The 27,077-nt window shown below is 34.2% G+C and overlaps 1 protein-coding gene across 2 annotated transcripts in view; it reads right to left on the reverse strand.

Moving 5' to 3' along the window:
* Positions 1 to 13,178: 13,178 nt before the first annotated feature.
* Positions 13,179 to 27,077, reverse strand: part of LOC106668376 (Y+L amino acid transporter 2) — a 33,218-nt gene continuing 19,319 nt past the window's right edge. The window contains exons 1-9 of one of the 2 annotated variants that reach the window (XM_014397066.2): positions 26,109 to 26,201; positions 15,431 to 15,652; positions 15,148 to 15,376; positions 14,549 to 14,593; positions 14,356 to 14,479; positions 14,075 to 14,275; positions 13,844 to 13,993; positions 13,603 to 13,774; positions 13,179 to 13,531 (exon numbers count right to left, since the gene is read on the reverse strand). In XM_014397066.2, coding sequence (XP_014252552.1) covers positions 13,464 to 13,531; positions 13,603 to 13,774; positions 13,844 to 13,993; positions 14,075 to 14,275; positions 14,356 to 14,479; positions 14,549 to 14,593; positions 15,148 to 15,376; positions 15,431 to 15,652; positions 26,109 to 26,124 — 1,227 coding nt within the window. In that variant the 5' untranslated portion in view covers positions 26,125 to 26,201 and the 3' untranslated portion in view covers positions 13,179 to 13,463. Of the gene's footprint in view, positions 13,532 to 13,602; positions 13,775 to 13,843; positions 13,994 to 14,074; positions 14,276 to 14,355; positions 14,480 to 14,548; positions 14,594 to 15,147; positions 15,377 to 15,430; positions 15,653 to 26,108; positions 26,202 to 27,077 lie in introns of those variants that run through there. The other variant, XM_014397065.2, reaches the window with a different exon arrangement.

The raw sequence follows: 27,077 nt of genomic DNA on the forward strand, positions 1-27,077 counted from the left end.
CGATATCAAAAAGGAGCTCAAAGTAAAGGACGAAAGTATTATAGGTAAAAAAGTCAAATGGAGTAAAGAGGCTAAAGTATCTTCTTTGAAAAGTTCCATTTTTTAGTGTTAAAAGACAAAATTACTACTCCACCAAATGTCAGAATGGATAGTAAATATATAAATAAATATGGCTTCAAATCATGAGTCAATAATTCAAAAACTTACAGGAAATTGAACGCTGAGAAAAAAGGTCCTATAAACGTGAGTCTGGAACGCCTTCAGTACAGAGCTAGGGTTTAAAAAAAAACAAACAAGAAAAACACGTTTTCTGACCTTATTTGTGAAATGGTAAGTAAACTGCTACTACTACCATAAAACACCTCGAAACAATGTTCGTAGTGCATTTATTTCGGAGTCGAATGAGACTAAAATCAGCCTGATTGGTTAAGAATTATAATTTCGTGATTTTTCAAAGTTAGGAGGGGGATGGGCACAAAAATCCACCGTTTCTGACGTTTTTATCGATAAATTCAAAAGATGCACCCTTACTAAAAAATGTTCCGAACAAACCCTGTCGGTGATGATATTCTCCGTCAAATTAGACCATCCCCAGTCTAATTGATGAAACATTCCAATTTTGACAAATTTATTACTTTTCACACAAATTGAAAATCACTGTTTTCTAATGGGTGTCCTACATAGAGTAAACTAAAGCTGAAGGGGTTACTTAACAATTTTTGAAACTGTACGCATCTTTTAATGAATATTACATTTTATTCTTTAAAATAACACAAAGTGGGCTAGGAATATGAAAAGCGAAACCAGAAATATTCTTGAAAAGAACCAAAGGATCGCCTTAAGGTCCTTGCACATCCTTACACGAATTGCCAGTCATCGCTTACGCTCTACCCTGAGACATCTTCCTTTAAAGCAGCGTTGCTCTTACGCAAATAAAAAGCGAGAAACAAGGACTTGCTCAAAAGTACTCCAGCAAAACATTGTTTGCAGTTTATGAAAAAGTGGATAGACCCAAGATGGTAAACAAGAACGAAAAAACAGCAACAAGGTTACGCTGGCTTCCAATGTTTTACTTAAAACTGAAGTGAGACCTAAAGCTAACTGGTTGCTTCTTGATAAGTACAGCTTGTTGTGCTCCTGACAGCTCCTGACAACACAGCCTGACGAAAAAGAAAGGGAAAAACTAAAACCCTCGATCCCAAAAAACTGGCCACATGACGAATGAATTGACAAACGAAAAAATTTGTTTCAGTTATAAATTGTTTAGCTTATAAATTTGTAGATATCATAAATATAATTTCTTTAATTTATTTTATAAACAAGACCTTTTGCAACCAACAAATGGAGTAAATTTCAATTAAATCACATCTTCAGTGGATCAGGATTGTATTCTTGAGACTTGTAATTTTACGAGTTTACGTTATGTTGTTGGTTTTTCCATGGATTGATCTGTGACTGACGTGAACGTGGCCGAAAGAGAACTGCAATCAAAATTAATCAGAGAACAAGGCTCATTGAGCTAACAGCTTGAAAAGCTCCCCTTTTCGACCAGTGTCTTTTTAATCGAGAGATTTAATAACCGTCCTATTATTCCGAGAAAGATTCCATCTGGAGTCGGACCCAACGGCTTGTAATGGCTCTGAGTAATTACACTTTTATTCTCAGAGCGGCTTTCCTTATTAAACGAGTTAAAACCTTAAACTCATCTAAAACCTTGCCTCGCTCATCCTGCTTTTCAAGGGTCCCTCATCTTTCGAGGAACGGGGCCCTTTAATGAAAACTTGCGATCTTCTCGAGCCGCCGAGAAAGAAGCAGGTTCTAGATTTATATCGCTGAAGTAATAAAACAAATGGTTTCAAATTGATTTCCCCAATTTAAAACTATCTCACAATTCACAACTTTACGCATTGCTCTTTTCTACCTATGGTTTTTTTCTGAGAGAACGTTATTTCTCTGTAAGAAAAACCTTACCGTATACCTAGACGTGAAGCAAGCCTTCGATCGGGTATGACGCTCGGAGCTGCTCTGAAAGCAATCTTACTTTTCACCTACTCAAGTCATCAGTGGCGCCCCCTCTCTACCGGCTATCGCACAGATGCAAGGGTTCCACAAGAATGTATCTTAGGATCATCTCTTTCACACAGTATATATTCATCCTTTTCTAGAATCAATCCTTACCACCTTTTCGTACCGCCATCTTTTGCTCCCATACAGACACTGTCATTTCAATCAGAAACCTGCAAAGCCAAGTCACATACCTTGAGCAGTGGTTCAAGCGGTGGAAGATGACAATAAACATACAAAAATGAGAATAACCACTGCTACCATACAATATATCCCTCTCCGACCAGCTAAAGCAATCTACTTCCTTTGGCTATATATTGACAAATGACTTACCTGGAACCCCCACACGCGACTTGACAAGAGCTAAACAGACGTTTTAAACTTCTTAACAGTTTGCTGGACAAATGATAAAAACTGACTCTACCAAATAAACGACTCATTTACAAAATTATTTTGAGACCCAATTGGAATACGGACTAATGCTAGTGATGCACCCAGAGGACACATGACATGAGGAACCACTTGATGTGTAAATGGTTAAGGGCTGGCGGTCTCGAAGCTATCGTCGATTAAGGCGAAATAGTGGGTTCTCGGAATGGAATGGGTAGAGAGGGCTCGAGAAGTAAGGTTAGGATGGATCGAGTGATTGGTGTGAAACTTTTGGAATCGAGAACGGATCAGTTCGTACCAAAAGGAATGTTGAGGTATTTGTGGATAGCAAGGTTAGTGACGTAGTAAGGAGCTTTGTCGATTTGTCTGAGTACTTTTCATTGGAAGGATTGTATGCGCTGGATGTTAGATGGCTTGTTCAGCAAAACACCACAGTTCCACTCCATATGTCCATATTGGTCTTAGTAAAGTCTTGTACAGTCTTAGAATTTTCTTAGTTGTCAAAGTCGAAACTTTAAAAAATGGCAAAAAGGAGGGAAAATGTGGGGTTGAGATGGGAAGTTAGTGTCCGAGAGGATCTAGCTAAGTGGTAGAGCAGTGGCGTATCTAGCCGAAGGTCGTGGGTTCGAATCCCACTTGTGACACTGACTTCTTTATCTCATCTAAAAACCTAAATTAATTGAAAGTCTTGTATTAATTCACTACTTTCGTGGTCCGCTTGGCCAATTAATACATGACAATTAATTAAGGTTTTTAGTTGAGATGAAAAAAAGTTAATGGCACGAGAGGGATTCGAACCCACGACCTTCGGCTAGATACGCCGCTGCTCTACCACCTGAGCTATCGTGACCTCGATCCACTCGGACATCAACTCCCCATCTCAACCCCACCTTATGAGTTTTCCCTCCTTTTGCCATTTTTCAAATGTCGTGTAATCGGTTTGGATTCTCGACGACAATTGAAATGGCGACGGAGAGCTTTAGTGAAGTGTACTTCATTTTTAAATCATTAATTCACTACTTTCATTAAAGCTCTCCGTCACCATTTCAATTGTCGTCGAGAATCCAAACCGATTACACGACATTTGAAAAATGGCAAAAGGAGGGAAAACTCATAAGGTGGGGTTGAGATGGGGAGTTGATGTCCGAGTGGATCGAGGTCACGATAGCTCAGGTGGTAGAGCAGCGGCGTATCTAGCCGAAGGTCGTGGGTTCGAATCCCTCTCGTGCCATTAACTTTTTTTCATCTCAACTAAAAACCTTAATTAATTGTCTTGTATTAAGTTGTTGTTTTTTAAGACTTGAATGGGGATTCCACTTCAGTCTATAGTCAGTCGGCATGGATAGTTAAATGTGTTAGAACTTCGACGATTTGTCTGAGGTCTTTTGATTGGATGGCTTGGCAGAACCCCACACTTCCACTCCGTATGAACAAAGTGGTTGCAGTTGTTCAAGTAGTTGTAGCAATTGTTTGTTAGCTGTTTAGTAGCTTTGTTGTTAGTAGTTGTTCAAGTCTTCTGTTAAGTTTATGTCTCTTATGTCTTGTGTGTGGATTCCACGGCAGTCACCTGTCTAGGTATAGTTCTTATTATTTGACCTGACTGGAATTCGCTACCTCTTTATTGTTGATGTACATTGAGAACATTTTTCTTCATTCAGTTTTGTTCTCTACTTTTTGCACCAGTTGATAAGCTGCTGTTCTTGGTTGTTAAAGGTAGGGTAGATAGGTTTCTAGTTAGAGAACAAAATACCGTCCGTATAGGTGGTACTGATGGTATAGAGGCGGACGGTATTTTTCTAGTGATGAAAGATGCTGGTTATTGGTTAAATATACATTAGAAAATATCACAATATAATAATGTACAGGTTAATAAATGTGTTAACTGTTACCTTATTTATCTTAATATTATATTATCTTATCAAGTTATCTATTATCTATATTTTAACACCTTCTGGATAAGATGAGGAGTTTTTATTGTTAAACATTTATAATTTCTTACCTTATAAAAAGTATTGACTTGTCGCAAATCGTGTTTGAACCGTTTAACAAACGGAAAAATCGAATATAAAAGACTAGGAATCTTGTTTGTCATTACTAGTGAGCAGAACAGGGACGGTCGTCCGAGGCAGCGACTTTTATTCAGAATGCAGTTGCATTTGCATATTATTGCATTTTCCGTAATAAAATGCCTCCTGAGAGGGCACGAAAGAAAAATTGATTCCGACGTCTGAGCACACTCGCTGAACGCACTATAAGGTTTATTATAAATTCCAATTACCCGAGGCTATGCCTTCTGTAAACTTTTCCTTATTACGTTTTGAACATCCTGTCCGCCTATCCTCACTGTTTGCCATTTAGACGGGCTTCCGCATAGTCTTCATTAGAAGATTATTCATTTAAACTTTATTGTTTATTGGGCCATTAAACTTTATAATACTCGATATTCGATACTTTTTTTATGACGCTTTGGTTTTGTGGAAACAAAAGCGGAAATAAAACACAAGAAATGAGAAATTTTGGCCTCACTTTTAAGTTTTATTACTATTACGAAGTCCTCAAGATTAGATCGTCATGATTTATCACAGACTCGTGTCAAGCATGTATGGACAAATTGATATTTAAACTTTTGAACAAAACCATCAATTGTAAGTTACAAACCCCAACCCAAGAGGTTTAACCGAACTAAACCTCAACAATGTTTTGTTTTCTTTGGCTTCCCTATTCTACCCCTGGAAGAAGGGACTTTATCACGTGTTCCATTTAAATATTACACATTATATAGAACATCGTCATGTTAACATATATAAAATATATTCATTATGTTTTAGTGGTCTGATTGACCTAATTACTTCTTTCAATTAATTATCTCTTTATGTAAGGTCTTGGTTTAAATTTTTTTTTTAATTAAATGTTTTTATTAAAACTGGTCTTATTAGACCAACTATTAATTTTACAATAATATTATAGAATAAATAAATGTTTACACTCTTATAAACCCATTGGTACAATAAAATTTACATTTCACTATTTACAATTCACTTTTAACTACACAAGTTCATATGGCTTTGTTCTTTTTAATCTTCTGACCATGTTTCGGTTATGTAAGAGTTTGGTCGCTTCCACATTCTCGTGCTGGCTGAAGCGAGCCTGGTGTTTGGCGGCAAATCTTTGCATTTCCTAAGTCCTTATTGTAAGTATCATGTAAGTCCTTATTCCTTATGTACCAAGGTGCATTGACCATGTTACGTAAGATTTTATTTTGGAGTGTTTGTATGATTTTGATATTGCTGTGTTTAATACAATCCCATAGTTCAATACTATATGTCCTCCTAGGCTTTATGACTTGTTTATATAATAATATTTTATTTTGTATAGCAAGGTTGGGCCACGTCCTATCAACCAGTATACTTGTTTATACCTTAAACCTATTTCTGTCCTTTTTTTCTTCACGTGTTCTTTCCATCTCAGCTTGGCATCTAAGGTAATTCCCAGATATTTAGCTGTATTGCTGTATGGTATAGTAGTTCCATCGATTGTGAGCGACGGAACATGGTCCACCTTTTTGTTTGAAAAGATTAGATGGACTGATTTTTGCTGATTTAGCTTGATTTTCCATTTTTTTGTCCATTCGTTTATCTTATTACATGCATTTTGCAGGATTTTGGTTGAATGGGTGATAGTCGGTCCTAGTGATATCACCGCTGTGTCATCTGCAAACGTTGCAATTTTGACTCCATCTATTTTCGGAAAATCACTGGTGTATAACAAGTAAAGCAGTAGAACTAATATGCTACCTTGTGGCACTCCTGCATTTATTGTTTTTAATTTTGAATATTGATCTTCTTGCTTGACTCTAAACAGTCTGTCAGTTAGGTATTGCTTTGGCTGCATACCTTTTAGTTTACTGATGAGTCCTTCGTGCCAGACCTTGTCAAAAGCTTGTGAGACATCAAGGAAGATAGCAGAGCAAATTTGTTTTTCTTCGAGAGATTTTTCTATTACGTCTGCTACTGGGTGAATTTGGTCTATTGTTGAGTGTCCTGTTCGGAATCCAAATTGGTGGTCAGGAATGATTTTCTTTTTTTCAACGATGTGTTTTATTCGTTTTAATAGTAACTTTTCGAAGAGTTTACACACTGTTGGTAGTAGCGATATTGGTCTATATGATTTAACTTCGTTCGCTGGTTTTCCTGGTGTCTTGGTTTAAATGAAAAAGTTAACGTCAAGCGGGATAAAAAGAATAATTAATAAAATATATTATTGTAATTATAGGGTTTCATCTTACTAGTATCCCCCGGTTTTCTCAAAAACACTCTGATGTAAACACTCTTTTCCTATCTAATTAACCCTTTTACACATAAAATTAACTCATTTTTTTATTTCAAATCAGATTTTTTTTTCAAATTAACCTACCTATTTCGTAACACGAGAAAACTAGATTGTAAGAAATTTAAAGTAGAATTTTTGTCTTTGAAGAAAACATTAAATATAAAATAATTTGCCTCTTAGTATACCTAATAAAATTACAATTTAAATTGAAAATCTTATGAAGTTAAATACAAAAACAAACGATTCTTCTATTAATTTGAGATTTTTTTAAAATAAAAAATTAGGCTCTTAAAATTCGAATGAAAATCAATTAGAAATGAAGTTAAAAATTATATAAAATAAAATATAAAAATTAAGGATTATTCGTTTAATATGAGAAATGAGTGAAATTGTAGGTTTTAAGTCAATTTATCTCAAATAAAAGGGTTCCAATCCAGCGGCCCTGCATTAGGCCTTAGAAATAGGCTTTTTTTCAACAACACCGGCACTCAAGTTGTTTTTAGTTGAAAAGGGTTAATCCGAAGTTAAAAAAGACTAATTGCAAGATACAAAGGGTTAATTTAAAATTTAATAAGTTAATTTGTAGTTAAAAAGAGCTAAATTGAAATTAAAAAGGATTAAATGAATGTTTAAAAAAAGGCTAATTTGAAGTTAAAAATGATTAATTTAAAAACTTATGCTGTAGTTAAATTGGGTTAAATTTAAATTTAAAAAGGATAATTTGAAGGGAAAAGGATTAATTAAAAAAAAATTCGTTTTTAAGAGCCAGATTATTGTTTCATCTCCAATAAAAGGGTTCGAATCCAGCGGCCCTGCATTACGCCTTAAAAATAAACTTTTTTTTCAAAAACACCGGGCTCAAGGTTAAAAAAAGTTTTGTTTTTTTTAATTTAAAAAAGGCTAATTGGAAGCTAAAAAGGTTTAACTGAAAATTTAATAAATTAATTTGTAGTTAAAAAGAGTTAAATTGATATTAAAAAGGAATAAATAAATTAAAAAGGCTAATTTGAAATTAAAAGTAAATTAATTTAAAAAGTTAATTGTAGTTAAATTAGGTTAAATTTAAATTAAAAAAGGCTAATTTGATGGGAACAGGATTAATTTGCACACAAAATAGATATAACATACTTTTTTATTGACAGCATATTGTTTTATAGTTTTAATAAAAGCGACAAATTATTTAGTCAGCTTTTTTATTATTTTTTGTTTAACGAGCCATAGAAAAAAAATTAGTATGTGCTTTTTTTCTGGGTCATCTGTATTACTATCTTACAAACTCTTAGTAATTAGTACTACTTTATTAAGTTACCTTTACTATAAACATTGTTAATAGGATTCAATTAATTAAGGTTTTAAGTTGAGATAAAAAAGTCAGTGTCACGAGCGGGATTCGAACCCACGACCTCCGGCTTGATAAGCCGCTACTCTACTACCCGAGCTATCGTGACTTCAGTCCCCTCGGGCCCTAACTTCCTATCTCAACCCCACCTTTTGAATTTTCCCTCCTTTTTGCCATTTTTCAAATGTCATGTAATCGGATTGGATTCTCGGCGACAAATGACGTGGGTTCGAATCCCTCTCGTGACATTGACGTTTTTATCTCAACTTAAAACCTTAATTAATTGAATGTTATTAATTGGTCAAGCGGACCATGAAAAATAGTGAATTGTTAATAGGCTTGATATCCTATAGAAAATGCAAGTAATTAAATCCAACTTTTTTCAGTTTTTGTTCCTTGTATAATTTGAAATAGATTCTCTCTGTAATGAGTTAACCTCATAAAGCGCTTTTGTCCTTTCTCGTTTGTGGTTAGTTTGTAGTGTCAAAGGAAGTCAGCCTGGTGAATGTGTTTGTGTTTGAACAGAAGTAGACGAGGGTTTGATGATGTCCATGTGAGGAGACACTTGTTGCTTCTGTTCTCATCTCGAGCTCCGCCGTGTAACACAGGGCCGCCTCTTTAATCTCCATTAATTCTCACGCAACACGCACTCCCAGATGACGAATTTATCTTTGCTCCCACACATTTCTAGCATATTAAGAGCCATACATTAAAATTAACATGAGATGAAGGAAATTTTCACTTTAAACACCCGGGAGATTAGCAAATTCTTACTTTCTTCTTTAATGATTTTAATTTGACAAACACAAAAATATTTTTGGGCAAGTTTTATCTGAAATTGATATAAGCTCTTTATTTTTATTTTCGAGAAGCTAAGAAGAAAGAAAAAGTAAAGAATAAACGTTTGTTGATAAATAATAGACAATAGTATGCCTTTTTTTAGAGTGTGAATAAATTAAACATTACATCATGGCATAGCAGTCTACTGGATGTTCAGGTCTAATTTGAAAACGAATCAAATAGAAAATTAAATTGAGAAAAGAAAGGAAAAGAAAAAGAGCAAAAACCGTGAACATAGTGTCAGAACTGCAAAAACAATATCAAATGGCAAAAGAGAAGATTTAATTTAAAATAGTATATTCCTTGAATATATGAAATAAATTAAAAGTAATAAATTTAATAAATAAAATAAAAGTGATCACGACAGTGAATTAGAAATTTAATTCTGTAACCAAAAATCACCGTTATTTCCAGGTTATTCTGCATAAGTCAGTTTTTTCCATCCGCCGTTTGTTCCACACAACAAGCTGAACTTCGTGTGAGTCGTGTTTTCCTCAGAACTGCCTTTCTAAACTCATTAAGGATGCGGCACAGAGGAAGTGGAGAGTGTCCTCCTCCTCGTCTATGTTACACATTGAACTTGACTGTCTGTTTTATATTCGTCGTTTGGCGTTAAGGTTTAAAGATTCTGCCCTCAAGCCGAAGATCCACCTCGCTAAGCTGAAGTCCACTGGAGGTTTACCAAGCTTTGGTGGTCATCCTCCAGTACAGCTTAAAAATTGTTGGTCAGTTGGGCGCGTCTATTAAGTTTTTCACGGCGAATCTAATATCATTTCGAGATCCTTTTTCAGTACTTTTTCACTCATACGTGAGAGATGATCTAGCTTTATATCGTACTTCCTTGCCAGACACGAGAGATTGTCTGCCCAAAATACATCTTCTTTTACACATTCTATTGCCAGCTTTTTTGGAAGGCGGTTACCGTGTATGGAAGCCACCTTCATCAATTAAGGTGTATTCTTAGCGTTTAGGTTGATGTGTGTCCAACTCTGTTTGATTAAAATGTAAAGCACGCCTTCCGTATACTCTTCCTAACCCCACACCTGAGCTACTTAGCACAAAATAGCTCGGATGAATTACTGCCCTGAATGGCACTCCTTGGCACTCCAGGGCATAACTCTGCTATCAAACGCCCTTTTCCAGACTGAATTTATCGCTACCGCTTTTTTGAGAAGCTATTCTACCATCTGTGCAACATTTATTATAGTCCAACTAATTCTTCCGTATAATCAGAAAATTCACTAGTTTTCGTGGTCCGCTTGACTAATTAATACCTTTCAATTAATTAAGGTTTTTAGTTGATAAAAAAGTCAATGTCACGAGCCGGATTCGAACCCACGACCTTCGGCTAAATACGCCGCTACTCTACCACTTGAGCTATCGTGACTTCGATCCACTCCGAACTTTCACTTTGAAAAATGGCAAAAAGGAGGAAAAATTCAAAAGTTAGTGTCTGCCTTTTTTATCTCAACTAAAAACCTTAATTAATAATCAGAAAGTTGTGCGGTTTTTTATTTGTTATTTGTTAATAACTTTAATCAAAATTTACATTTAATTAGGAGGATTATGTTTTACATCACGTAATGCTAATAGTGCGTCAGTTCATAAAGAAAGTGTCCTCTCCAGTTCACTTTAAATTATAAAATATTTTATATTGAAGCTAGATCAGGGATGAAGCTATGAAGGTAAAACAATCAAATTGTTTTCTTATCTCGAGTTTCTGGCCGTATTTGACGCCTTCCTCATTACTCTATTTAATTAAGTGCAATTTTTTAGTACACATTGTATATATATTAAATTAAAATGATTATTCTACTAACTTACTTGAAAACCTATTTTTTTTAAATTTTATAATTAGGCCGGAAAAGATCACAAAAATTCTTTTTATTATACTCATTAATATGTTAAAAGTTGTTGTATTCGGATGTTTCTCGTTCCAGGATGAATTGTACGAAGAATATTCTATGAGAAGATGGAATGGATGGAAGATTTTCCCTAATTCAATTCACTAATTTTCGTGGTCCGCGTGACCAATTAATACCTTTTAATTTATTAAGGCTTTTAGTTGAGATAAAAAAGTCAATGTCACGAGCGGGATTCGAACCCACGACCTTCGGCTAGATACGCCGCTACTCTACCACCTGAGCTATCGGGACTTCCCACTCGTGACATTGGCTTTTTATCTCAACTAAAAACCTTAATTAATTGAAAGATTGGTCAAGCGGACCACGAAAACTAGTGAGTTGAATAATTTAAAATGAAGTATACTTCACTAATGCTGTCCGTGGCCATTTCATTTGTCGTCGAGAATCGAATCCTGATTACACATTTGAAAAATGTCAAAAAGGAGAGAAAATTCAAAAGGTGGGGTTGAGATGGGAAGTTAGTGTCCGAGTAGGTCGAAGTCACTATAGCTCAGATGGTAGAAAAGCAGCGTATCACGCCGAAGGTCGTGGGTTCGAATCCCGCTCATGACACTGACTTTTTATATCAATTAAAAACCTTAATTAATTAATTGACAGTGTTCAAACTGAGCTCTGCACATTTACATCCCGATTGTAAAAATACTGCGATCAACATTCTAGTCAATAATGATTATTATTATTACTAATCATTAAACTAATATATCTGAGAGCAATAGTGATCTTACGTTAAGGAAATTTCAAATAAATTGTTATATAAGATTAGAGATTGTCTAATTTGAATTTTAAATTTGCATTTAATATAACGACAATCTTAGGAAGTACCTATTAAACAATGTAGTAATGTCAATAAATTGTCTTGCAAGGATTGTGAAAGTGTGTATTATGGACAAACTAACCAGTCAATCAAGGACAGATGTAGACAACATTAATACGTTTATATACTCTCAATACAACACACAATAATGACACATCTACACAGAAAACAAACACTTTGAGCCCTGAAGATGATCTCAATAAAGATCGAATCATTAGCAAGATAAAGAGAAAAATCTATGCCACACTATACCGCATCTCAATCCCCTAACCATCCCTAACCACCTAGAGGATTTATAATCTTGTAGTTGACACCCTCGTGAGAAAACCATAAAAAAATAAAAATACGATTTTTGTAAATCAAACTGTACATTGCAGAAGAGATTTCTGAAGTGTGAGATAAACACAGAACAAGGGCTTATTTAAACTCGTGAGGTTTCTTAAGTCCGGTTTTTAAAATAGGTAAGCTAGATAAATAGGTCAACTAAATTAGTTGAACAATCATTATTTTCTTTAGGTAACATGTAATAAAAAATTGCTCTTAGTTAAACAGTCCTAAGGAAGGTGTCAGACACAGCCAAATGCTCAACATCAGAAAACAAGTTGGTTTTTTTACCTTCATGGCTATATCCCTGATCTCCCAACTTTATTATTTACCATTGAAAGCCCATACCATACTCAAGAATATATTTTCTTTCTCATGGCTTCAAAACACATAATTCGTGCATGCTTATGTCCACCATCACTTAGTCGTGCAATCCGGTCCATTGTCACTGCCAATATTTTTTTTATTGTGTTCTTTGCTGCTCATACAGCTGGATCGCAGATGTTCTGTCTGGAAAGCGAGACATTCCAACTTTCACCACCTCATCTACACATTCATTGCTCTCCAGCCAACATGTCTGGGTACCCAGACGATTACCACCATTTTTTCAAGGAGTCCAACTCGTTGTATAGAGCACAAACTATTCCTGGTTAATTTTGGTTGCCATCATTAATTGGCCGTATTTAAAATTTTATATAATTTTATTTTCAATTTGACTGACACAAAAATTGGTCACTTTACTTTGTAGAAACAATGATTAAAGTAGGTTTCAGTTGAAAAAAATTGTTATTAAAATCCTCACTATTTTCAAAATAGAGCATCCAGTATTCAGTAACTACAACGGCATTATTGTGCCCTTATGTAACAAAACTAAAAACTTTATCTGCTTCATACTGTAAGTGGGGAAAAAACAAGGATATTTAATAAAATAATACCTACCAGCTATTGGAACTGAAATAGAGATTTGTTGTTTGATTGACAGTAGAGATTTGTTCATTATCTCTGTGTTTATAACTCCTCCATTTCACATGTATACATAAGTCCAAAGATTTTCATAGTTTCTAAATGCATAGTAAGCTCTCATTTGAATAGCAAAACCTAAGGCGAATAAAGCATTCTTAAAAATAAATAACTTTATTGAATCCTTACATACTTAGTATGTATGTACAATTTACAACAAATCTTCATTGAATGAAGATTATCAACACAAAAATAATAATAAACTTGATCAAATTTTAAAAAATTAATGAGAGATTACTTACATCAATAAGATAATAGTTTGCTTCTATTTACAAAAACTGTTTTATTATAAGAAAAATATGAAAAATATACATTCAATGAGGAATACCAAAAGACATTTTTACAAACTCTCCCTTCTTTTTGATTTAGGAACATTTCTTGTATTCTTGTCTGCTCGGTTTGCAGGTAGATTTAACCGTTAGCTCGAGTCTTTTCCATCCTGGAGAACGCACATGAACATTTTGGCACAAATCAATGTTAACATATCTACACAAACAAAATAAAGTGTTTTAAAAATTAATACTTAATGAATTTACAGAATATATTGTTCTTTCTACCTCCTAATTTATCCAATAGTGGAGCTCTTTTGTCGATGAAAATATAATAAACAGGAATTCCTGAGAGGATGATTATCAGTCCGATTCCCACCTCATATGGTTTAACGAAAAATGGCAAAGTCACAAGGAATATACAAGTTATGAAAAACACAATTGGTAAGACTAAAGAGACCTAAAAGGAAAAAAATATTATTTAAAAAAAAACATTAAAGTAAAAATTGTACATTCAAATTTTAACTACCTTTATTGGCCTCTCTGCATCAGGGTTTTTGTGTCGGAGCCAAAGAAGTCCACAAATCGACATGAGTGTGAATACAGCTTCGACAAAGCTTACGTAGTTGATTAAAATGTAAATATCTTCTATCAGAAGATAAACGATCGACATAATACACTGTACAGTTTTATTTGAAATTAATATTTATATTATTACTCTTATATTATACTAGACTTATTCTTTAAAAAAAAAACTTACCAGAAAAATCAAAGAAGGCACTGGTGTGTAATAATTTACATTTATCAAGGCTATCGCTTTCGGTAGGTGACCCTGTCTCGCTCCGACAAAAAATAGCCTAGACGAAGCAAAAATCGCTCCGTTCAGTGCCCCAAAAGTGGAACAGGCAACAAAAAACGGAATAAGCCAGGAGAAAGAGCCGAAGATTTTATCTCCGAAAGTCTGGAAATTATTGAGTTTACCTTAATAATTTTGCAAAATCGTTTTTTTTTTAATTTACATTTGGTTAATTTATTACATACCACAGCCACAGCAGGTGAATGCAAAAGTTCACCCTTCGTTAAGACGACGTAATAGGCGAGGTTTGTCAAGACGTATATGATCGTTACCATCGGGAGTGATATTTTAATAGCCCTCGGGAGATTCCTGAATGTACAAAACTAGGCTTAGAACATTCCACAATCTGGCAAAACCACAAATAGTAGCCACACTTACAAATAAGGGTTCTTCAGCTCTTCGGTGACAAAATTAAGATAATTCCTAAGTAACAAAGCATAATTTCAACAACTGGTTAAATTTCAAATCATATTACTTTTTTTTGTGTTTGTGTGTGTGTTAGGTTGTGTTGTGTGCTTAAAACTATGTTATGACCAGCTTATAATTATCTTTGTTTAGTCATCTTTTATGACAAGCAGGAAAACCTGCAGAGTTATTCTAACCCTCTCTCCACAGAGGAAACAAGTTTTATTTAAAAATCTATATAAAAACCCTTAATCTCCAGAGAAAACCTAAATTTGAACTATTACTGCGTGTTAAAAAGACTATATTTTAATATTAATATTATCTTCTTTATTTAAATAAGAAATACAATATAATTTAGCCTATTTACACTTATTTTTGCTAGGTCTCAAAGAAAAATCTTATGTTGTGTTGTGTGATTCTGATATGGTGTGTTCGCAATATTAATACACTTTCAATTCTGTAATTAATAATTTTATCTTTCACCACAGTTATTGTTAAAAACAAATGCCTTATTGTTCAAAATAATATACAAAATATTTTAATACATTATTAAAAAAATGTAATAAACCCACCATCCAGAATAAGAAAATAATCCTGAGTAAAAGGCCAAGGCTATAAACCCAGGAGCAGTTTGCGTCCCTTCCATTGCTGCACTGCTGAAGATATTAAACCCTTTTGCAAACATAAGCCAAATGCCAGCGATGATGATCATCAAAAGCGCAAGGACTTTTGTCCCAGTGAAAATGTCCTGCACTCGAGTAGCGCATTTGACGTTGTAGCAATTGATGAATGTCAGAAGACCTGGAAATATGAGGGATTAAAACTAAATAAGATCTCGATGTTATACGCACTCACAAGTGACTAGCGCTGCCAACAACCTTACTGCGCCGTACTCGCCAGATGGTTCGCACGGCCACAGGTCTTGCAGGATGTAGTGGGCGAAAGTGAGCGCTGTTATGGCATTGCCAGTCGGTACGAGGATCAAGAGGCCGACCCAAAGATAAAGAAATGCAGGAAGTGGGCCAAACGCTTCATTTATATAAGCATAGTCTCCGCCACTTTTTGGTATCATCGTTCCTGCAAAATAGAAATTGATACTTTGTAATTTTTTTTATATCTTTCTTTTCAACGTGATCAGAAAAAGAGAGCATAAAAGAATTAAAGAAAAGGCTATTTGCTTCATTTGAAACTTTAGTTTATTTACTATTTTACGGTATACAAGAAAAATCTAGTTTATTAGTTTTATGCCTGATTATCAGCATAACTAACCACATTACATCGACATGATATGAGTTGACACTTCAACTTAAGATTTTTTCAACAATCTAGCAGTAAAATTGAATTTGGAAAAAATGTTGGTGCTGTTTATTAATTATTTCTATAATATTTTATTGGTTTGCATCAGTTTATAACACATTATCATTATATGTGATGTTAAATTTAAACAATGTTTGTGAATCCCAGGCCCTGAAGATGATCTCAATAAAGATCGAAACGTAGACACGATAAAGAAAATGTTTTTCTGAAACCTACATCACACACACCACCTGCATCGCACAATTTCTGAATTATTATCATTATAGCAAAAAAACAGCACAGATATTGCAGTCAACTGTTTAAAGTATTGTGTGTGTGTATTTCTTAGTGGTCTGTTGTTTCATAATTTGTTGAAGTCATGAGGAACGGTCAAGAATGCGGTAGTTTAGAAAAACACCTTTTTCATTTTTTTGCCGACATTTCAATCTTTATTTGGGTCATCTTCAAAGCATAAAGTGTGTTGCTATTATTGTGGTGTCACAGCACTTTCACACAACACCAACATGACACCATTTAACAAATTATTGATTACTGTATTTAAAACAATTTGTGGTCATTTTCCATCATTTTGGTATATTTCAATTTTATGCTATTTTCAGTCCTGTTTCTGTCGAATTTGACGAGAAGCTAAAATGGATCTAACAGACCAAAAACCAGCAAGGATAGACAAATTAAAATGATCAAAAAATACCAAACTACAATCCCAAAATAAGTAATTTATCAGGATTATTTAATAAGAAAATCAAATATGTATGTTTATTTATTTTTGTAATTTTTTTTAACCCATTTGTAAGTAGGCCGCTGGATTCCAACCTGGGACCTTTACCCTACAGTGATGAGCACATGTCATCAAGCAATGTGTCAACGCCAACGCCTAAACCTTTATGGCCACCAACACCCCTACTTACCTACTTATTTCTTTAACAGTGTAATACGTCATATATACCATAAAATCAATATAAGACTTCAAAAAACAAAACTGTCATAAGTAGATTTAATTTTGATGTTGTATAAGATTTACCAAGCAGCATATGCATATAGATAACAAATTGCCAGATTTGTTCATGTCCTGACTGGTGTTTCTTTAATTTTAGCACAACATGTAAATCCCAATTTAATTTTTCCTATGCAAAATTATTATTAATATTGTAGGTTGAGATGGAAAGTTGGTGTCCAAGGGGATCCAAGTCATGATAGCTCAAGTGGTTAGAGAGAGGCGTATTGAGCTAAGGTCAATGGTTCAAGTTCAAATCCCGTTCATGATGCCAGCTTTTTCATTCAACCGAAACCTTACATAAAAAAAGATTAATTAATTGAAAGAAGTAATTTAGTCAATCAGACCACTGAATATAATGAATTATTAATATTAATAAATAATAAACTTACAAGATGTAATTTTAGGATAAGTAAAGGACTTCCTGTCATACCGGATGGCTTAATTTTCAACTACCCATTGAGAGTAGCGGGGGTCAAACAATTTTACAATATTTTTTCTATAATCAATCATCATGGTATTCAAACCCAGATCTGCTAGGGTGGCAAAAATAAGTCGGACACCCAACCATCCACCCACCATGGTCCCATCTAATATTAATATACCAATTTATATAAACTCAACTCTGAATTTGAATGGTGTATGCCATCTCACTGCAAGCCGTACGAATCAACTTCCTCTAATTTCAATTGCCAGGGTCAACACCTAGGCCATTTCATCTTGCATGCAGTTTTCTAACCTAAACAAATTTACGTGCCAGTCACTCTATTAGGGGAACTTGAAATTCTCCAACACCCTTTACATATACTATAAATATATCTAATTAATCTAATTGAGGGTCTATTGGCTACTCAATTTTCAGCTATCAGCCCTCTAATAATAATTTATTAACACTAATAAATACATTCACTCTCAATATAACAAAAAGGAAACACAAGACAAGATAAACATTAAATACTATATACAATAAAACAGCTGTTTCCTACAACAATTGGAAGAGGAAACCAAATACGCTCTGCTGTGGTCAAGTATAAGTCTTATACTCCCCCTAACTCTCCTGCACTATAGGTCCATTTCGAGTACTGTCATCCTAGCCAGGGTCTATCATATTCAGGTATTTTCCTCATCAGCCGAATTCATGTAACTAAACTCCCTGTCCATATTAGCGCAGGCTATGGAGAATGATGACCTAGGCACTGTTAGGGAGAGTGTGAGGAATATTCTCAGTAGCTGATTGATCTCGAGTTCCCTGAACGCCACTACTACGCCCACTACTTTAAGGAGATTTTTTTTTTGTTATCTCGGGGAGGGCTTTGACCCCATATTTTTGCACTTTATGGTACACCAGCCGAGCCCACAGACCCATACAGACAGAAAGTAGAGATCTAGGATGAATATTCCATCCTCACTGGTGTAAAGAATATAAACATCCAGCCTGAGACATGTCCCATCCGGTGGAAAGTTCCAACCCGAATCTCAGATTAGGACCTTGGGGCACTCATCATACCTTACAGTGGTTCTCTGGGCATTTGGACAGAGAGTGATAGACGTGTCTCTATGCCAGCCATATACTACATTCAGCGGATATGTTCAGTGCCTATCAAACTGGTCCTAAGGCGGAAGGCACTGATAAAACCTAGGCTCATGAAGGATCTCCGAAGGAGCGAGCCATTGGTTGCCCACCGCATCGCCGGCAAAAATCTTCACCCAGTGACCCGTCGCATACAACCGTTTTAGGGAGTAATTGAGGAACTGCAGGAAACCATCAAGCTTTATTTTATCCTAGGTCAATTATTTTATAAACTTTATTTTTAAAGAGTTGTAAGTAATGACAGTACACTACACCGGCCGTTGTTACAGCCCATATTACATTGGACATTTTTCAACGTCGCTCCTGGCAATTAAAAACAATTTCTAAACTGTTCGTATATCTCCCAGAGTTATTACGGCCTGGCGCGGAAGGAAGCTATTGAAACAAATTCGTGGACAATTAGGCGTGTTTAAAGTACAAAGAGGCCGTCTCTCGACTCGTTTGACGTCTTCACGAGCCGATTACTTTCCCGGTGCTCGTTCCTTTACTGAGCGGACGCTATTCGTGTCCTAAGGACGATCAGGACACAAGAAAGATGTTTCTTCCTTCTCGTACTCCAAATCAAGTGGGCACAAACAGCTCGTAATCCAATTGTCTCATTTCGGAGAGGAACCAGCGCCCCTAATTTTTTGAGACAACGATTCGAGTCGAACGAGATTTCCTGATTCATTTCCTGAAACTGAATAAAGCCTATTGTGGTTTTAGTTTTTAACGATTGGATGACGAAGAGATAAATCCAAAAGTCACTTGAAATAAAGCATATCATATACATTTGAAGAACATAACTTTCTCCAAATGTAAGTATTTTTTAAGCATCAGGACAAAGGATTTTTTTAGGGGTGATGGCAATTGAACCGATCTCACCGCTACCTGAGGTGGGAATGCCCGTGAACCTTATTTCCTGATTATTTGGAGATGGTGAGATGCGGTCTGGTGTGATGTAGGTTTAGAAAAACATTTACTTCATTGTGCCAACGTTCCGATCTTCATTGAGATCATCTTCAGGGCCTGGGATTTACAAACATTATTTGGATTACACAAATGCATGTATGGTATGGTAATGAGGATACTAGGTAACGGGGTTTGTGCTCCCCAGGCACTGCAGCCTTCTGGCTTATTGTACCTTCCTGGTTTCCTAGTTCAGTGCAATCGTCACAATCCTTCTTCTTAGAAGTATCAGTCCATTGACTGTCACTGCTACAATTTCATTTTATTTTTTCTGTTTGCTAGGATAAGGTGATTGAGCTGTTGCTTCGCATTCGAAGATGATACGAGTGGCTCTTTCCTCCTCCTCATTATATAATATGCAGATGGGATCATAGTTGTATATGCCAATGTTGTGTAGACGTTTTCTCAGATGCCAGTGACCGGTTAGTCCTATCACAACTCTGAGTTTATCTCTCTCCACTTGCAGCAGTGATTTTGCCAGACTTGGTGAGGGTTATTTCATCGTAAGTTTACTGTGTCTAGCGCCGCTATAGTTTATCCACTTCTCTTTTGGATCCATTCTGCAATGGAGGGCAAATACATGTAAGATGTGAAAATGAATTTATACAATCATGTACGCATTACGCAATATAGAAATTTTAGGTTTATTCAAAGTATTTGTCTCACTGAAATTGAGTGTTTTTTGTATATCACGGTTGTGTGTCGTGTTGCGAATGTTAGAAAGATATAAATGTTTCTTGCTTATATATGTTTGATTTTGAAGGTGTGAGGAAGGAAGTAGAGATAGAAATTCATTTTTCTATGAGGAGGCGGAAAGGGACCGACAATAGAAAAAAGGGTAATAGTTTGTCGTTCGGGCTTAGTTATCTTTTCAGGATCATTATCGATGGGATTATTACGGAAAGGAAGGATTAATTTAAACATTTTCCCCTTCTGGAAGGTGCACTGCCAACTGAACAACTAACTTAAATTGTAATTAGTTTCTTCAATACGAAAGGAAACAGGTGTATGCAACTGCTGTAAGTCTTCAGGACACCACCAAATACTAAATTTCACTCAATTCTTGTTTTAAGTTTAATAAAAGTTTCCCATTCTGTAACAACTTTGGAAACTGAAGAAACCCTTTCGATTTTATCTAATTTCTCTCAGTCACATATGTACTTCTTTTCCAAATTAAACCCATGGATATGTGTAATGTGTGGTGATTAGTTACCGTTAATCGATATTTATTTAGAAATCGTGAGATGCGGTCTGGTGTGATGTAGGTTTCAGGAAAACATTTTCTTTATCGTATGACGTTTCGATCTTTATTGAGATCATCTTCAGGGCCTGGGATTTACAAACATTATTTACATATAACAATTACATTTTGGATGTGGAAAAGTGAATTTATACAATGCAAAATATATTTTTTATATATTGAATCAAAGTATTTCTACTCACACACACTAAAAACACTTTGAGTGAGTAGAAATACTTTGATTGAATATATAAAAAATATATTTTGCATTGTATAAATTCACTTTTCCAAATCCAAAATGTAATTGTTATATGTAAACAATGTTTGTAAATCCCAGGCTCTGAAGATGATCTCAATAAAGATCGAAACGTGGCACGATAAAGAAAATGTTTTCCTGAAACCTACATCGCACCAGACCGCACCTCACGATTTCTAAATAAAGATGTGTGTAATGTTTTATCGATCGCGTATAAACTTCAAATTCAAACAAAAAACCTTCAAATAATTAATAAACGTTAAATTGTAAATTTATATCTGATAAATGTATTTGACATTCTTTATTTTAACAGCTGAACCAATGTTTGCGGGTTTATTTGTCTATTTGCAAAGGCGACGATGGCCAATCGAGAATAATTATATTTACGTACCTGCAACTGATAAAACAAAATACCGTGAATAGCCTATTCGAATCAAATATATGTATTTAGTAGAGTTTTATTTCAAGTTTTCGAAATCGTGAAAGGTTCATAAAGTTTTCTGTTAATGCTCGATGCAAAGTTTCTTCTAAAGTGTGGTTTCCCACCAAAGGACATTAAAAAAATGATTATGGGTGATATCCGTTATTCTTACTCGCCGCAAGATGCGGTCCAGGGGATTGTTTTCAAAAGAGAGGTGCGATAACAAAAAAAAGCATTCCACCTTGTTTTTAAAACCAATTTATGGTCATATTAGTTAATTTATTTTTTAAACAGATTTAACCTTGTAATAATCACAAATTTCATATTCCTGTCTCATGTTTATAAAATGATAGCTTTATTTTTTTTATTTTAAAATTCCGACTCTTGGCGAAAGATTGCTGATTTTGCATTTATTGTTTATGCTAAAATTTTCTGACCGGGATAAAACATCACTTTGCACTAACACCTATATTGGTGTGTATTAAAATTGTGTTTTATACTAGATAAATACTGCAGTTTTCCCATCGTTATAAAATCAGTTTACCAACTATCAGTACTTTCAAATTCTCTGAACTGTTGAAGAAACATTTTTGCTAAGATGTTCGATTTTTGAATGTTAAAAATTGTTTATATATTACAGTTAGCTTAATTTTGTGGAAGGTAAAATTAATAAAGAAAATTAATTTAAATAATCTTTCGATGATATTAATTTTGTTTTCAATATGCTGACTTTTTTATTAAAAGAAAGGCTAGTGTACAAACATTGAAAACTTGCTGATTGAATCGTTTTAGATATCAGACCACCACTTCAGCTGGACATTCCGCAAATTGGCAAAAACAGCTACAATATGAATCAAATGGAATATCCCCAAGTATGTATTTATTTATTATAAAAATCAAGACGATTCAGGGTTTAAAAAAATTTAAGAAGGGGATGATCAGGTTGGTGGGCCAAAGATTTGGACTAAACTTTTTTTTGGTGAATCTTCATTCCAAAATATCGGACACATATACGCCACATCTTGTGAATTGGGCCTGGTTTCACCAAAAATAATTTTGAAAGTTGAAATTACCCGTTTATTAATGTTTTTATCTCACCGTTCTATTTGCACAAATCAGCTATGTGAATATATCATTTTACAGAATTTTTTATATCGATTGTTATAAAAAATATAGTAAAAGCTATCAAAAAGTTTATCAACAACCAAATAATTTCTAAAAACCAAATATTTTTCAATTAGTTATATATTTTTTCGTGAAACTAATATGAAATTTCGTTTTAGCGCCACTAGAGACCCGTAAATATAAGTTTGAATTTAAATTTTTCCATTTTTTGACCCCTAAAAGTTTTCCGATTTTTGACAAGTCGTTATCGGAATATCTGATTGAAACTACTATAATTAAAAAACGGCTAAAAGGATTTTAAAGTCAGACTATTTGAGACAAGAGGAACGTAACTTTTTAACGAAGTATGTACCATTAAAATGTATAAATTACATCTCTAAGAAAATACCCAAAATAGAAAAATTAATTGTCAGAAATTTACCTCATTTTTTTAAATAGAAATAATAGTCCGATTTTTATGTTTGATACAGTTACAAAATGCACTTGACATTTTTTTTTTAAACAATTATCAACCATGAATATCGGTCCCTTAGGTATTGAGAAAAATTATGTTAAAACCTTGCACTAGGAATATCAGTCACGCATAAGGTTATCAGTAAAAAAATTCATTTACACAGATTTAATCACGAATCTGATAAAGGTCAAGTTTTGTCCATTTTCTGAACTACGTTACTACTAAACATGAAGAAAAACAGTATAAAACAGAAATTGATTTACCTTTTTAAATCCTATCAAATTATGAATATGGCTGGTCGACCTTTCTAGAAAATCGGCACCTGACAAATTTTTCTATTAGAAAATACAGATAAATTCTCGTTGTCTATAAAAGTGTAAAATGTTAACATTGAGGTTTTGTTTAGAAAAAGTATAAACTTTGCTTAAATCGAACATTTTAGCATCCTAGAAAAGTCTGAAGAAGTTTAGGCTTCGAAACCTTAAAAACAGCTAAAGCTAGGAATTTTTCTATTAGAAAATACAGATAAATTCTCGTCGACTATAAAGTGCAAAACATGAAGTTGGGTTTTATTTGGAAAAAAAATATAAAATTTGCTCAGATCGAACTTTTTAACTTTCTAGAAAAGTCTGGAGAAGTTTGGGTTTCGAAACTTAAAAATAGCTAGGAGGTTTTCCTTTAGCACACTTAAATAAATGCATTTCGGCTATTTTTCAACAATTTGAGATAACGTTATTAATGGAATGATTCTAAAATTTAGTGAAATCGAAGGTTTTTCACACTTGTATGAAAACAAAGTCTGGTTGATATTTGGACAAGATACCTCAAAAACCTTCACACCTTATTAATTTTCTTTTTAGTAAGCTTAATTAAAAGATCTTCGGTTGTAAAAGGGTAAAATTTGAGATAATGTTTTAGTGGAATAATTGGACAATCAACTAAAATTTAATTAATAATTCGTAGAAAAACCATCGTTTGGTGGATACCTTTCATATCATATTTCTTTTTACCAGACGCGTTAAATGATCATCCATAGCGCTAATTTTTAATATTGAGATTTTTGAAGAATAAGAAAATTAATTACAATTGAATTAATTTTTCAAATTTGCATTTGTAGGGTGATTGTTTGGATGGATTTCCACCTCGAAAATGGCTTTACCCAGATGGTTTTCTTTAAGCAAGTTCAATTAAATCATCTTCTGCTGAAAAGGTACGACATTTGAGTAAACAGTAGGAAACTTGGTGAAACAGAAGGCTTTTCATTGTCGTACAAAAAAATATCAACACCTGGTGGATAATTATTCAGAAATCGTGAGATGCGGTCTGGCGTGATGTAGGTTTCAGAAAAACATTTTCTTTATCGTGCAAACGTTTCGGTCTTTATTGAGATCATCTTCAGGGCCTGGGATTTACAAACATTGTTTAAATTTAACAAAAACATGTGGAAAAAAGTGAATTTATACAATGCAAAATATATATTTTTTTATATTCAAAGTATTTTTACTCACTCAAAATATTTGTTTTCTGCGTACTTTGATTGAATATAAAAAATATTTTTTTTTGCATTGTATAAATTCACTTTTTTCCACATCCAACATGTTTTTGTTAAACTTAAACAATGTTGTAAATCAGGCCCTGAAGATCTTGGCACGTTAAAGAAAATGTTTTTCTGAAACCTACGTCACATCAGACCGCACCTCACGATTTCTGAATAATCATCGACTAACGGTCACTAATCACCACCCACCTGGTGGATAGTTGGACTTTTATTTCATAAATTGCTATAGCAAAGGCATGTTTTGTCATTTACTTTTGAAATCATTCCCCGCCCTATTTGTAAAATATAAATAATAAGAAGAATTTAATAAAATGTTTAGAATTGGTTAACTCATTTTCCCTGATTTTTATTGGAGAATAACCACATGGCATACTTTCCCCCAAAAATCTATGATAATGTAATGCATGTTAGCCCGGTCTTTTTTCTATTGGTAATAACCAATAAGGGTCAAACCGACGTGAAACTGCCATTTAAAGTTTTTCATTCATTAAAACTCTACAAGGATAACGTATGCAGTCACAACTAAAAAATAATGCCAACGCCGCTAAACTTCCCATATTGTCATTTATTTTCCTATTCGTATAAAACTATCGACGTAGTGGATATCTGGTCTTCTTTACCACGAAAACTACAGCTATAATGTTTCTTCTTAGGAAACACATCTGAATGATCTTCGACTATTTTCCCGCCAAATTTTTTTATTGTGATTAGAGGTAGAGATTAAAAAAAAATTATTCAGAAATCGTGAGATGCGGTCTGGTGTGATGTAGGTTTCAGAAAAACATTTTCTTTATCGTGCCAATGTTTCAATCTTTATTGAGATCATCTTCAGGGCGTGGGANATAAAGAAAATGTTTTTCTGAAACCTACATCACACCAGACCGCATCTCACGATTTCTGAATAATTATCGATTAACGGTCACTAATCACCACACAAAAATAGTTAAAATTGAACTTTTTTGTTCAACTTCTCATAAACTGTACAAGTATGAATGATTGTTTGGACTTCTACCTGAAAAAGTCTTTATCTAGGGTTTCTCTAAGCAAGTTCAATTAAACGATCTTCAGGTGTTACGGTGCAACATTTGAAATTATGATTTTTCGACTTAAAAAAAAAAATTAGAAAACCGTGTGCGTTTTATGTCGTATTAAAAAGCATCAACACCGTGGATATTTGGAACTGCTAAACGTGTTTTGTCGTTAACCTAAGAAATCATCACCCACCCTATTTGTAAAATAATAATAATTATAAATTTTTTGAAAAATGTTTAGAATTGGTTCGCCTATTTTCGCTTATTTTTATTATAGACGCACCACTTGGAACACCTTACCAAAGCGACTTATTGTTAGACCTTTTTTTTCTATTTGTGTTTAGTTAGAGATTAACGGTGGCATCACCTTTTAGAATCTAAGAAAATTTACTAGATAAGTTCGGAGTTGACAATGAAAGAGTAAAAATGCATAAATGAAGGCTTATGAACAAGATTATCTCCTCATCCAATCATGCCCATTATGAGGAGATCAAGGCGAATATTATGCAATTCCGGTCTCTTTCAACACACAAAATTACACGTTTGAAACAGACTTGCATCACTTTCAAAGATCAAATGTACAATATTTGACACTAACCTAAGATCATATTCATAGATATTGGTCGACATGTTGAAAAATTGGCCAATCGGCGAATTTTACCAGCTACGTTGTAGCTAACAAAACACCCAACGCCACTACGTACGTGAACAAACTTAAACCAAGGGGTCTCATGTCCACTGTGGGCTGTTGATTTAATTTAAGAACGGCAAGAACTATTTTTAGACAAGTTCTACATGCGTCCCTCTGCAAATAAATTTCTCTTGTTTTCCTATTTTGCATATTTATGTTTTCTCCTGAACCACAGTGCCAAAATTTGATAGGGATTTGTTTTCTAATATCATGAATACTAGGTGACTAAGAAACAGGAGTTTAGAGATGGTAAACTACTAAAATATACAAAGGAACCATATTCAGAATAAAGGAAAAATAAAGTTTTATTTTCATATAAAAATATGAAATGCAATACTGTTTTTTAGATCTATATCAAAAGGTGATTGTTCGAATTAAAAGTTGGGCGTGTTTACAACGCCGTCCTTGTACATCCTGTAATTTTCTTGCCCGACAAATATTTTAAAAAATCGTGTCAAGGCCTAAAGAGAGAAAGAGAGTCGAATTTCTTTTTTGTGTAACGATAGGACCAGATTTGACGTAAGACGATTATAATTCGGCCGAGGATTGATGGTGTTATGACAGAGGCGAAGGGCCAGGCTGTTGACAAGCTGGTTCCGGTATCTATCCGCCTCGTCTGTCATTGACACCGCCAAATAACAATATAAACACATCTACACCGACCCGGTACGAATCAATATTTATTCACGTTCAAATATAATAAAAGATAGAAAGGCTCAATTTAGCCTTTTGGGGATTCCAAATTGGTCGGCAATAATTTGAAAAACTGTTTCAGTATATAAAAAATTATAAAAATATTTTTCTCCTGCACTGAACCAGCTAACTTGCGCTAAAGTGAAAATGAAGAACGAAGATGTAAATGATTAAAAATCGCCA

The sequence above is a fragment of the Cimex lectularius genome, unplaced genomic scaffold (genome assembly GCF_000648675.2).
Source record: "Cimex lectularius strain Harlan isolate CLEC.00 unplaced genomic scaffold, Clec_2.1 scaffold245, whole genome shotgun sequence".
In the NCBI taxonomy this organism is placed as follows: domain Eukaryota; kingdom Metazoa; phylum Arthropoda; class Insecta; order Hemiptera; family Cimicidae; genus Cimex; species Cimex lectularius.